This window comes from Cervus elaphus, chromosome 13 (assembly GCF_910594005.1).
Source record: "Cervus elaphus chromosome 13, mCerEla1.1, whole genome shotgun sequence".
NCBI lineage: Eukaryota > Metazoa > Chordata > Mammalia > Artiodactyla > Cervidae > Cervus > Cervus elaphus.
In genome coordinates, this window is record NC_057827.1 from 25,775,448 (window position 1) to 25,789,078 (window position 13,631).

General features: G+C 40.1%; 1 protein-coding gene across 5 annotated transcripts in view; it reads right to left on the bottom strand.

Annotated features, from left to right (window-relative positions):
* Positions 1 to 3,411: 3,411 nt before the first annotated feature.
* Positions 3,412 to 13,631, bottom strand: part of SEC11A (SEC11 homolog A, signal peptidase complex subunit) — a 34,418-nt gene continuing 24,198 nt past the window's right edge. For 3 of the 5 annotated variants that reach the window (XM_043922689.1, XM_043922693.1, XM_043922688.1), the window contains 3 exons: positions 10,153 to 10,272; positions 4,117 to 4,174; positions 3,412 to 3,934 (listed from right to left, as the gene is read on the bottom strand). In XM_043922689.1, coding sequence (XP_043778624.1) covers positions 3,884 to 3,934; positions 4,117 to 4,174; positions 10,153 to 10,272 — 229 coding nt within the window. In that variant the 3' untranslated portion in view covers positions 3,412 to 3,883. The remainder of the gene's footprint in view (positions 3,935 to 4,116; positions 4,175 to 10,152; positions 10,273 to 13,631) is intronic. The other 2 variants (XM_043922691.1, XM_043922690.1) reach the window with 1 other exon arrangement.

A 13,631-nucleotide genomic window follows, 5' to 3' on the forward strand; every position in this document is an offset into this window, starting at 1 on the left:
AGAGTCCCTTGGACTGCAAGGAGATCAAATCAGTCAATCCTAAAGGAAATCAGTCCTAAATATTCATTGGAAGGACTGATGCTGAAGCTGAAGCTCCAATACTCTGGCCAACTGATGTGAAGGGCCAACTCACTGGAAAAGATCCTGATGCTGGGAAAGATTGAAGGCAGGAGGAGAAGGGGATAAGAGATAATGAGATGGCTGGATGGCATCACTGACTCAATGGACTTCAATTTGAGTAAACTCTGGGAGATTGTGAAGGACAGGGAAGCCTGGCGTGCTGCAGTCCATGGGGTTGTAAAGAGTAGGACACAACTTAGCAACTGAACAACAAACTGAGGCATCCTGAGGAAGGTGGATAATCCATTCAGCCAGCTAGAATTTCTGAAGCTCAATAGGGTGATAAATGTCATAAGAAAGGTACCTTCAGAACCAGGGGGAGCTCCCACACCTGAGAGGTTATTAGCATTTGGTAACATCCTTATGCAAATGACCAAGAAATACAGTCAGGGATAACAGAGACTTTATTCCAAGCCTAGGTTCTTTGAGAAGCCTGTGACTCCCTAAGAAAACTGACAAAAGCCAATACTTCTCCCACTGAGAAAGAGAACACAGGAAGAGACCAAGAACACACAAACAAAATGAAGAAAACAGGATTAACATAAAATATTCTAGAAAGGGAACATGTCATTTTCAATAGAACCGTTGGGAGATAAAGTTTTTTGATTTAAATTTGGCAAGACTAAGATAATGTACTCACTAAATATCAGGCAAATACAAATCACTTTAATGATTCATATGCTCCGATCCAGGATAACAGCACAACAGTGATGCTACCCTTAGTTACTGCTTCTGGTTCCAATGCATGATTATACTAAACACTTGGTATATGCTGCCGGATGCTACTGGGAAAACAGAGCACAGTGTCTATAAAACGGGGCTCCTGCACTGGAGGAACTTACAGTCCGACAGGGGAACTTGAGTCCACAGCCGCCAAGATACACAAATAGTGTAAGCCTGCAAACACGGAATGACAGAGAAGGAATAATTACGTTGTGAAAACAGTGAGACTCGGGTAAGCAGAAATGCGATACAAAGTAAGTGAGAACATGGTGGTACAGCACAAGGTTGCTTCATGTCAGCACAATTCCAAGTCTGAACTTCACACGTAGGAAGTACGAGGGTAAATACAAAATCTGTGGTCTAAAAAGAGACACTTCCTAAAGGTAAAAGGGGTATGAAAATGAACTAACAGGTGGAAATTATCTAAAATAGGCACACCAGCATGTTACAGGAAAACTGGACGTAAAGTCATGCAAGCAACAGTCATGAGTTATGTTTCTGGATTCAAGGGATGGCGATGAGAATGGGATGACATGGATAAATGCTGGCTTTTAAATGACTAAATATGATGAGAAAATGACAAATCCAGGCAAGTATGCCTTCAAAGAGAAGTTGAAATGTGAAGGGGAAGTTTGCACGAACTGCCATGAGCTTCAGTTTAAAGACAGGACGATCGACTGGAGGAGTCCTGCAGGAACAGCAGAAACAGGACTGGAGACACTCATGGAGACTGATGAGGTGATGACTCACAGCCAACAGATAATCCATTATCATGTTCTCATCCGAAGTTTTCTCAATTCCTCTTCGATTCTCTTCACTCACAATGGTTAAACCCACCTAACTTCCCACTAGCCCTGTAAAATCTCAAAGAGCTTATACTTCCCTTAAAATAATGAATCAAGCACCTATGGCATTTCTTACATTTCCAAAGAGCTTTTAAAAATACACCTACTGAGATTTCCCTGGCGGACCAGTGGTTAAGACTCTGCACTTCCAACGCATGGGGCACGGGTGTGATCCCTGTTCAAGGAACTAGGATCCCACATTCCTTGTGGTGTGACCAAAAAAAAACCACATTATATTTACTAATAAAATCTCCCAGTTTTAAGTCTTATATTTTAGCACTAAAATATAAAACCTGGGAACACGGTACCTCATTCCACAAATAATGTTTTTTTTTTTTTATTTTTGGCTACTAGAGTGAATCAAATATTTTTAAATGATCTGATTACTTTTCAGAGAAATTTAGCTGTTGCTTCAAACTATGGCATCCAGTAAAGGAGGAAAAACAGTAATTTTATAAGACTGGGTATGAAAATAAGCAAGTGAGGAAAATATAAACACTTCCCTCCCAGTAAGTGTAAAAGGAGGAGGAACCTGGATCACGGAGGATACAAGTACAAGCATGTTTACACTCTGGCGAGCTAGGATCACAAAGAACTTTGAGATCCCAACCTTTGCCAGCAGAACACACGACTTCTCCCCAGAGAAGTCTCAGAAAGGTTGGTACAAAAACAGCCAGTTACTACTGGCTCCGCAGTTAACCCCGCCATCTTTAGGTTGTCAGGAAGGAAAAAGGGAGTAAGCAGCAATTTTCTACTACACATGGAGGTGGGGTGGGGGTGGGGGGACATTTCAGCACTCTCCTTGGCTCATGAGAAAATAGAAACACTATGTAAGCCTCAAAGACAGGTTCAAAGAAGCTCTTGTTAGCAGTAATTTGCCAAGTTTCATACTCTGTTGATATCTTTAAGAGTCTGTATGCAAAGTTTGAAAGCTAAAGCCTAGAGAATGGATTTAGGATGGCTGATCTTCTGACATTCAGAAGATTAATGTCCCTGTTCTCATTCCATTAGAATTAAAGTATGGGCTGATTTCCACCTCAGTTGAACGAATCATAAAAACCATTCATTTAGCCCACTATTTTGCAAAGTATTGAGATTTCACACTAATACAGAGAGAACAGAAAGGATTAAGAGTCTTTTGTGCTTAAAACACACCAGTTACCACATACTCCTTATTTCCTTTACTGTCTCAGTATTAAAAAAAAGAAAGCAACTGGGCTTTGCCTTCATCACCTTAAACCTTGCCTTCTGTAAGTCTGCATCAGAGAAAAGCAAAGCCAGGCACTTAGGAGAACAGATTCAGGCAAGTTAAGAGTCTAAAGAAAACAAGTAGCATACTTGCCCTCCAGCACCTTCCTCATGCCTCCCCCAGATGCTAAAACTCACTGCCACCCTGTAGAAAGGGTTGAGAAGGTCTCAAGTGCAGAAAAGGTTACAAGTCTACAGGAAAGTGAGAGTTACTGAACCTCTCAGCAACCAGCAGGGCTAATACACATCTGAGCCACACCCTCGTGAAGAGTCAATTTTATGACTAAGAGATCCTACTTCTGCTTCACAAAAACAAAAACAAGCAGACAAAAACCAATTGTCAGCATTAGGACAAACTTCTTGGCTGAAGAACTGTTCCCATCAAAGCCTTTACCTCCCCAAGGGGCGCTAGGAACCAGCACAGGAAAGCAAATTTCAAACGCTTTCCCGACAAACACAAGTCAGGGATAAGGGGTTTCAATATGCAAAGTCTTTTATTTAAAATTTTGAAAAGTTAAGACTATGACCACCTCAGTATACGCCATTCCCATTAGAAGGGGGAATGGCAGTTTCAAACTCGGGCAGAGCTGTATTTTCATTTACAGAATTCTGTAGGCACTTTAGAAGTGAAGCTTGGCTTCAAAATACAAACACTGGGGGCTTTGGCTCAACCTTTTAATATAAAAAATTCACTGATGTACAAAAATGCGAAGTGTGACAGTGACAACATATGAAAATCTGTGACTCAAAGTCCCCTCGAGTGCACGTGGTGGTGCACACACACCCGCCCACACGTGCTCTGGCGTGGAAACATAAACTAATGCAAACCAGTGCTACCAAGAAGCGCCGACATATATTCTCCATTCCACCAACCACAGATCGGCATCTACTCCAAACATTCAGTAACAAAAAGTACAGCATCTTCCAGGAACAGCAAGGCAGACTTCTTACTCACGATGGACCAGCACAAATAAACCCAGCAAAAAGAGCACAGCGTACTAGAAAATAAACACAGAAGCACAAGTCAGAGAAGCTTGGAAAAGTTCACAAAGCCTCAGTTAATTAACTGGCCTCTGGGACCATGATAAATCACTAAATCATCCAACTGGCCTTTCATCTTTTAACTGTAATCCATTTAATAGTTTCCAAAACTCATGAAACACAAAGTATCAGATCTTACCTTAAATTTAGGATAGTCATTCATGAGGATCGTCACAATCCCAATATAAGGAACAAATCTAAACAAACAAACAAACAAGAGATTGAGCATCACAGAACTTTCTAAGTAGCTATTATCATTTACGGAACATTCTCAGTTCTATCTTCCATTGAATACTAATTTTCGGCTGACAAAGTCCACTTGTATATACTGTTCTATTAGACTCTTTCAACAGCCCATGTGATAGGGAAGTTAGCGATATCACCATTTTATAGATGAGGAAACAGTTGTTCATGCCCAAGGTACATGGCAGAACCAGTACCAGATCTGAGGTATCTGACCTCTAGTTGGTGACCCTAATGCCACATGCTTATTCAGTGTCAGGGGCTGGGCTTGTTGTTATAACCTTGGGAAGGCTGTCAGTCTAGCTGGGGAGATCAGGCAAACACAGCCAGAACTTTACAAGGTACTTCATGTTAAGTGTCCCAAAAGTGAGTGTAACAGCTCTATTATAGTACTTAAGATTTCACCACTCTCTCCTTTTATAACCATGTGTAATCTGACTTGGGCTCTCTTCACCTGGAAACTTCTTTTGGAATAGTCTAAACCCCTGGTAGCTCAGTTGGTAAAGAATCTGCCTGCAATGCGGGAGACCTGGGTTCGATCCCCGGATGAAGGAAAGAATACAACTACTCACTCCAGTATTCTGGCCTGGAGAATTCCATGGACTGTATAGTCCATGCGGTCGCAAAGAGTAGGACATGACTGAAGCAACTTTCACTTTCACTGCCTGCAGAAGGTCCATCGCAGCTTCTGTCTTCCTTTTCATCTCTCCAGCATTTGACTTTTAATGACCTGAAACCTGCCCATGAAACCTTTCTCCTTGGGTTCCATTAACACACCAGTCTCTTCTTCCACCTCCACCTACTACCTCTTGGCTGCAACACCTGTTTTTTTATTTTTCACTAGTTCTTGCTTTCCTGTCATCCCTAAAGTTTGTGCCCTCAAACTAGGTAAAAACCACATATTAAATAATCTCATAGCACCTCATGTATTTTCTCAGAAATCTTCATCATGAGTTTAATTACAGAATTAGTTGCCTAACTAACTGGACAGTATCTGTCTTCCCTACTAGAATCTAAGCTCTCCAGGGGCAAAACCAATGGCAATCTGCTCCCCACTGTATCTTCAAGGCCAAACATGTTATATACACGGCACACAGTAGGCTTCCAGCAAAGACTGACAGACTGAAGGTTGGGATGTCCTGGCCTCGTCTTTTCTCTTTCCCTGGGGAATCTCATCTCCTCCCAGGACTTCAATTCTCCCCTCAAAACAAAAGACTCCTCAACATAAAAATTCAGGGGAGAAAAAAAAAAAAAATTCAGGGGAGAGAGAGATGTGGGAGGAAACAGCTGTTAGAAATGTACAACTTTCTTTTTCTTCCTCTGCTCCTGTTGGATTCCAGAGTGGACTGGGTGATACCATCCTAGAGAAGGGAGGCTGATCTTCACCTATTTCAAAGTATCTCAGACATTTTTATTCAGGGCACTCACAACTGTTGCACACACCAAAGGTGCACAAACATAAATGACCTCCTATGTAACACCTCCACCATCAAAGGCTCAGGCAGTCTTGAAAAACAGAAGTTTTGTCTGGGGTGCATTTTACTTCCTTTTGAGAACTCCTTTTACTTCCTGTTTCCTGTCCCCACCCCCATCCTACCCTTCTCCCTTCTGGCAGTACTATCCAGACCCATCTCTCCTCCTTCCCAGACTCCCATTCCTGTAAGTTGATGTTTCTTAAAACCTACACCTCTGTTGTAAGAATCACTTGAACAGCTTGTTATGATGCTCTATCTTCCCAGGTTTACTGAGTCAGCGTACGTACCTCCGGAAGGTCGGGCCCAAATGACACTTCTGCACATTTAAGTGCAAGAAGCACAGCTTCAGCCAGTGAGATGTATGGAACAGGTGTGTACTGACAGTAGCCTCCTCTTTTAGGGACCATGATTTAGTTTCGACCCCTGGGACCTCTAAGAACTGAACAGTCCCTACAGAATGGCCTTGCTAAAGCTCTAGGAGGGTAGATAAAGGTTTTCTATATTTTTAATACATATATTTTTTCCTTTTAATGCAACAACTCTATTTCTTTTGTCTCATTTATAACATCTCAAATAAGCAACAGTTTCCAGTCTTTCAGAAAGAAAATCGTCTAATTTAAGAATATAAAGGCAAATGCCTTTCAGTAAAATGCAGATTAAAAGTTATAAAAGCATCTGTGACTTCCATGAAAACAATGATCAGGCTGCCAATTCTGGCCTGATGAGCAATCAGCAGCCATTCTCAGGGGTAGAGGCTTCCAATGTCACCTCCATGCAATGATATCTATGCTCAAAGAACCAATGATTACACAGTCTGCATATAGGTTATCCGTGGAAATATTTTTTTCCCCTAAAGGTGGTTTTACCTTGCTTACCATAAGTGAAATAGAAGCAACCTGATCTTTAAGAGTAACAGAAGTAAAATATAAGGTTGCCAGAATATGACAGGCAGTCCAAAGTCAAATGAAAATTTCGTTATTTGTACCACTGATTCCCTCCATGGACAGACAAGAGCTGCTATCATCAGTCATCTTAAATTCAAATCATTTGCACTTTTTTCCTACTGAACTCAGATAAACTCTGCTGAAGCAGAGTTGATAATAAGCGAAAGTTTAAAATAAGTTAAAAAAAAAAAAATGCCATTCACAAAGCCAACTTCAACACCAGACAGTGTGGCAAGTTAACATCTAGACGTCAGAGTGTAGGGTTAATACGTATTCCCAGGAGTTCTCGGTATCAAAGGTGCTGCTATGAAAGGAGCCTCAGGAGGAAGAAAGAAGAACCATTTGCTGATGTTTTGGGTGAAAATAATCTGTCAGATGTCAAGAGAGGTCTATGCCTGGGAAGTCTGGACCCTAGTAGCTGACTTAAGAAGGATCACTATTTCTATCCCGGAATGATCTGTTTCAAGTTAAGTAAAAAGTACATTTTGAAAGCCTCCTCTATAAACCTGATTACTCTGGCTTAAAACTCTGATTACTCTGGTTTATAAACCTCACTTACTCTGTTCCTTCCTTTATTTTTATTCTCTTTACCATTGTCAATATTTTTCTATTTCCTGATATTCTGCCAGGCTTTCTCCTTTTCTCCTGTTGCTTTCTACCCTTCTGAGACTAACAGCTTCTCTTGTGTTTTTCAACTACCTGAAGTTAGAAAGAATCACCCCTATTCTTAGTAGGTTCAGTATTAGTTTCACTTTCTAAAATTGTTTTATTACATGCTACAACATGAATGAACCTTGAAAACGTTATGCTAGGTAGAAGAAGCCAGACATAAAAGACCACATATTTAAAAACAAACAAACATATATTATAAGATTCTGTTTATACAGCATGTCCAGAACAGGCAATCCATAGAGACAGAAAGTAGATGAGTGGTTGCCAGGGGCTGCAAGGAAAAGGGGACAAGGAGTGACTGCAAATGAATACCCAGTTTTCTTTTTGGGGTGTGGAAATGTTCTGGAATTAAATAGTGGTGACGGTTTTACGACTTTCTGAATATAATAAGACCCACTGTACTGTACACTTTAAAATGATAAATTTTATATCCCAATATATGTGAATTATAGCTCAATAAAAAATGTTTTAAACTTGTTTTTATTTAGTGCCTTAGGCTTCAGTGTGCAGCTGTTTGAGAAAAAAAATAATAATTCCAAGGTTTGGGTACAGTCTGACTCTGAAATGTAGTTTAGTGTTTTATAAACACAATTTCCACAAAAGGAGGTGATGTGCCCCATTATGTGTCAGGGTTAAGTGGTGACAGGATCAACAGAAAGTGAATTTGTATACTTAAGGCTGTGCTACTGCCTCTCACATCCCAGGTGCTTACACTTCAGGGAAGGTTACTTAATTCAGAGAGTTCCAGACCATAACATTTTTTGTATTAAAAGCAAGAAAAAGGTCTATAACTTTCAACGTTGGGACTTTAGAAATGACACTGTATACAGGTAAGGATTAAAAAAAAAAAATCTTCAGAATGACAAGCTACTTGAGAAAAAGAAAGCCTGGTTTCTCCCCCTTTTCATGGGATGATGCATTTTTTACCCCAAATGGGGCCAAAGTGAGCAGACAGAGCAGCATGAAACACCTCACAATCAAGATCTAGATAAAGGGACACTGTCATACCAGTAGGAGTATAAATAAAACTGTACAGCAAAGCTTGCCAAAAGCCTTAAAATACGCTGTTTCACCAGGTCACTCCACTTCTAAAAATTTACTGTGAAAAAAGCACTGGGCAGAGCCAATGAGACATGTAACAGGGATGTTCCTCATTAACATTGTTCACAATTTTAAAAAAAGACAACAGTCGAAGGCACCCAACACATAGGAGGTTGGCTAAATAAAAATGTGGTCTTTCCACATGGTGGAGTAGCATACGACTTTGATGATATTAAAATGATGATATGGAAATAAGTCTTTTGATCTGTGGATACTACTAGTAATATTGGGGGATAAAAAAGAGGTTATAAGCAGCGTGACCATTCTTTCCCCATACACAAAATGTGTTTATGTCTGTATACACACTTACATATTAAGATCTGCATCTTTATACATAAAAGATTAAAAGAACATGAACCAAAAAGTTAAATATTTATGGAGGGAGTGAAAAGGAGAGAAGGGATTTTGCTTTTTGATGTCTGTTATTTCCTTGTGTTTCTACAAGAATTTGTACATTTGCAATTAAAGGAAACACAAAAAGACTCAAAGAAGTTGATACTACCAACACCCTGGGAACAGAGGGAAATGGGGACTGTGCCTTCTCTGAAGCCCTGATGTATCTAATTTGAATTACAAAAGTATGTTTGGCTCCATCCTAGGAAATCAGGTTCCCTTGAACTTGAGGCATACACAAAATCCAGCTCTGCTGAAGACAAAACACCTTGGTGCTTTTTCTGACCCATTGTCTTTAGCCCCAAACGGAACATCTCTTACACTGTAACTTTTACTTAACAACTTGAACTTATTTCTTTACGGGAACACGGTTCATCAGTTCCACTGTTGGCTCATGGGACCACTGAATCCACCGCGTCTGTTCTAGGTTAGGAGCAGGTGTCCTGACAGTGGAGGGGAGTACCACAGGCATCTAAATAGTGAGAACAAGTGCTGCCCATCTCAAGTGTTATACCAGCAATTTGGGGGTGATGGTTAAAACAGTGGGTTCTGGAGTCAGCCAGCCATTTTTAGTATCAGTGTGATCTTAGATAAGCAACCTCACAACGTCCGTGTTTCCTCATCTGTAGAATGGAAATATTAGGGTTGTTCTGAGGTTAAAATGAGGTAATTCGTGTCAAGAAAGCACTTAGGATGAGTCTCTGGCACATAGTAAGCCCTAGTAAATGTGAGTTATTGTTAATACTATTAATAACATGAAGGTGGTAATAATTCCATATTTCCTCATACCAATAACTTACAATTCCTGTCCTCCACTCATCTGTTCTCCTGATAAAATCTGAAATAAACAGGCTTAATATAACTTTTAAAATTTCATTTGACCTCAGTAATTTCACAACTAGAAATAAAACAGTATGGAATACATTATCGTGATGAAATTAATCTAGATGAACACTTTCAGTTGCTGACTCAGTAAATACTTACGAAACATGAGTTTTAACAAGGAGGATTAATATCACTCTGGATCCCCAGAGCCTAGCACAGAACAGACATCAGAGTACACGGGAGGTGCACTAAAACATTTCATAAATGAATTAAACAAATGAATTTTTAAAACTGTCACTCTAATTCATCCTCATCACTAATATTCTGTTCTTTTTCATCAGTCCACATTCTCCCCTCTGGAGCAATAAACCTGAAGTTACAGATGTGTTTTAAGAAGCGTACATTTTCAAAAGATACAAGATGAATTTGACCAAAACAGGACCACCATTACATTCAATTGTGTATGATCAGCCAATACAAATGAGATAGCCAATGTGTCATTAATCTCCCCTCTATACTTACCCCCTTGCTCTCCCCACAACATCTTTTTTCTCTAACCAATGCTGTCCTTGTTTATAGAGGCCTCGGTCATCAACCGCATTATTATCTCCTTTGGTTAAAAACTTGATATGTCCATTTTGCCTTAAAAGAGTAGGGAAATCCAAGTCATCGAATACCTTCATGCCATTTCAAAGTACAAAATTTGCTCATGATAACTGAAAATTCCTATGGAACTGTGGTATTTTATCATCATTCCCAATATAAAAATAATTATTTAGCCAAAAGATGTTCACAGCTGTGTTGTTTATAACAGGAAAAAACTGAAAACAAGCTAAAAGGCTAACAGGAGTTGAAATCCATACAAGCATTAAGGATAATGATATAGAAAAACATTTAATGACATTAGAAGAGCATACAAATTTTATTAAGGTAAAAAATATTACAAAATAGTATGTACAGGATAATTTTTTATATTTTTATTTTTATAATAAAACAAACACAAACCACCAACTTTCTGGAAATACCAATAGCAAAGGAAAACACTAAACTATTCTACAGGATATAATCTGCAAAGTGAAGACAATGGTAAACTGCAGAATGACCCAGTTTCTTTAACCAATAAATCACAAGAAACAAAGAAAGTTAGAGAAGGAATTTACAGATCAAATAAAAGACATAAAGCTATATTAACCAAACGCAACTGAGGACGTCCTTTAAATCTGGATTGAAACAAATTGCTGATAAAAGTTAAGACACAAAAAAAAAAAAAAAAAAAGTTAAGACACAATTGGAAATGTGAACAAAGATTGGAAACTTAATAATACAAAGAAACATTTGTTCATTTTTTTAGATGTAAGCATGCTAATTATAAAACAAACACAAACCACCAACTTTCTGGAAATACCAAGAGCAAAGGAAAACACTGGAGCAGCCGTGAAGAGATACCCACGTTCAAGGTCAGGAGGGGCAGCCGTGAAGAGATGCCCCGCGTCCAGTTAAGAGAAAACCAAGCAAGATGGTAAGTGTTGCGAGAGGGCATCAGAGGGCAGACACACTGAAACCATAACCACAGAAAACTAGCCAATCTGATCACAGGACCACAGCCTTGTCTAACTCAGTGAAACTAAGCCATGCCGTGTGGGGCCACCCAAGACGGCCGGGTCACGGTGGAGAGGTCTGACAGAATGTGGTCCACTGGAGAAGGGAATGGCAAACCACTTCAGTATTCTTGCCTTGAGAACCCCATGAGCAGTATGAAAAGGCAAAGTGATAGGATACTGAAAGAGGAACTCCCCAGGTCAGTAGGTGCCCAATATGCTACTGGAGATCAGTGGAGAAATAACTCCAGAAAGAATGAAGGGATGGAGCCAAAGCCAAAACAATACCCAGTCATGGATGTGACTGGTGATAGAAGCAAGGTCTGATGCTGTAAACAGCAATATTGCATAGGAACCTGGAATATTAAGTCCATGAATCAAGGCAAATTGGAAGTGGTCAAACAGGAGATGGCAAGAGTGAATGTCGACATTCTAGCAATCACTGAACTAAAATGGACTGGAATGGGTGAATTTAACTCAGATGACCATTATATCTACTATTGTGGGCAGGAATCCCTTAGAAGAAATGGAGTAGCCATCATGGTCAAAAAGAGTCCGAAATGCAGTACTTGGATGCAATCTCAAAAATGACAGAATGATCTCTGTTCGTTTCCAAGGCAAACCATTCAATATAATGGTAATTCAAGCCTATGCCCCAACCAGTAATGCTGAAGAAGCTGAAGTTGAATGGTTCTATGAAGACCTACAAGACCTTTTAGAACTAACACCCAAAAAAGATGTCCTTTTCATTATAGTGGGCTGGAGTGCAAAAGTAGGTAGTCAAGAAATATCTGGAGTAAAAGGCAAATTTGGCCTTGGAGTATGGAATGAAGCAGGGCAAAGGCTAATAGAGTTTTGCCAAGAGAACGCACTGGTATGGACCTAACAGAAGCAGAAGATATTAAGAAGAGGTAGCAAGAATACACAGAACTGTACAAAAAAGATCTTCATGACCCAGATAATCACGATGGTGTGATCACTCACCTAGAGCCAGGCATCCTGGAATGTGAAGTTAAGTGGGCCTTAGAAAGCATCACTACGAACAAAGCTAGTGGAGGTGATGAAATTCCAGTTGAGCTATTTCAAATCCTGAAAGATGATGCTGTGAAAGTGCTGCACTCAATATGCCAGCAAATTTGGAAAACTCAGCAGTGGCCACAGGACTGGAAAAGGTCAGTTTTCATTCCAATCCCAAAGAAAGGCAATCCCAAAGAATGCTCAAACTACCACACAATTGCACTCATCTCACACACTAGTAAAGTAATGCTCAAAATTCTCCAAGCCAGGATTCAGCAATACGTGAAACTGTGAACTTCCAGATGTTCAAGCTGGTTTTAGAAAAGGCAGAGGAACCAGAGATCAAATTGCCAACATCCGCTGGATCATCGAAAAAGCAAAAGAATTCCAGAAAAACATCTATTTCTGCTTTATTGACTATGCCAAAGCCTTTGACTATGTGGATCACAGTAAACTGTGGAAAATTCTGAAAGAAATGGGAATACCAGACCACCTGACCCGCCTCTTGAGAAACCTATATGCAGGTCAGGAAGCAACAGTTAGAACTGGACATGGAACAACAGACTGGTTTGAAATAAGAAAACAAGTACGTCAAGGCTGTATATTGTCACCCTGCTTATTTAACTTATATGCAGAGTACATCATGAGAAACACTGGACTGGAAGAAGCACAAGCTGGAATCAAAATTGCTAAGAGAAATATCAATAACCTCAGATATGCAGATGGCACCACCCTTATGGCAGAAAGTGAAGAGGAACTAAAAAGCCTCTTGATGAAAGTGTAAGAGGAGAGTGAAAAAGTTGCCTTAAAGCTCAACATTCAGAAAACTAAGATCATGGCATCTGGTCCCATCACTTCATGGGAAATAGATGGGGAAACAGTGGAAACAGTGTCAGACTTTATTTTTTGGGGCTCCAAAATCACTGCATGTGGTGACTGCAGCCATGAAATTAAAAGACACTTGCTCCTTGGAAGGAAAGTTATGACCAACCTAGATAGCATATTAAAAAGCAGAGACATTACTCTGCCAACAAAGGTCTGTCTAGTCAAGGCTATGATTTTTCCAGTGGTCATGTATGGATGTGAGAGTTGGACTGTGAAGAAAGCTGTGCACCGAAAAATTGATGCTTTTGAACTGTGGTGTTGGAGAAGACTCTTGAGAGTCCCTTGGACTGCAAGGAGATCCAACCAGTCCATCCTAAAGGAGATCAGTCCTGGGTGTCCATTGAAGGACTGAGGCTGAAACTGAAACTCCAATACTTTGGCCACCTGATGCAAAGAGCTGACTCACTGGAAAAAACCCTGATGCTGGGAGGGATCGGGGGCAGGAGGAGAAGGGGACGACAGAGGATGAGATGGCTGGATGGCATCACTGACTCGATGAAC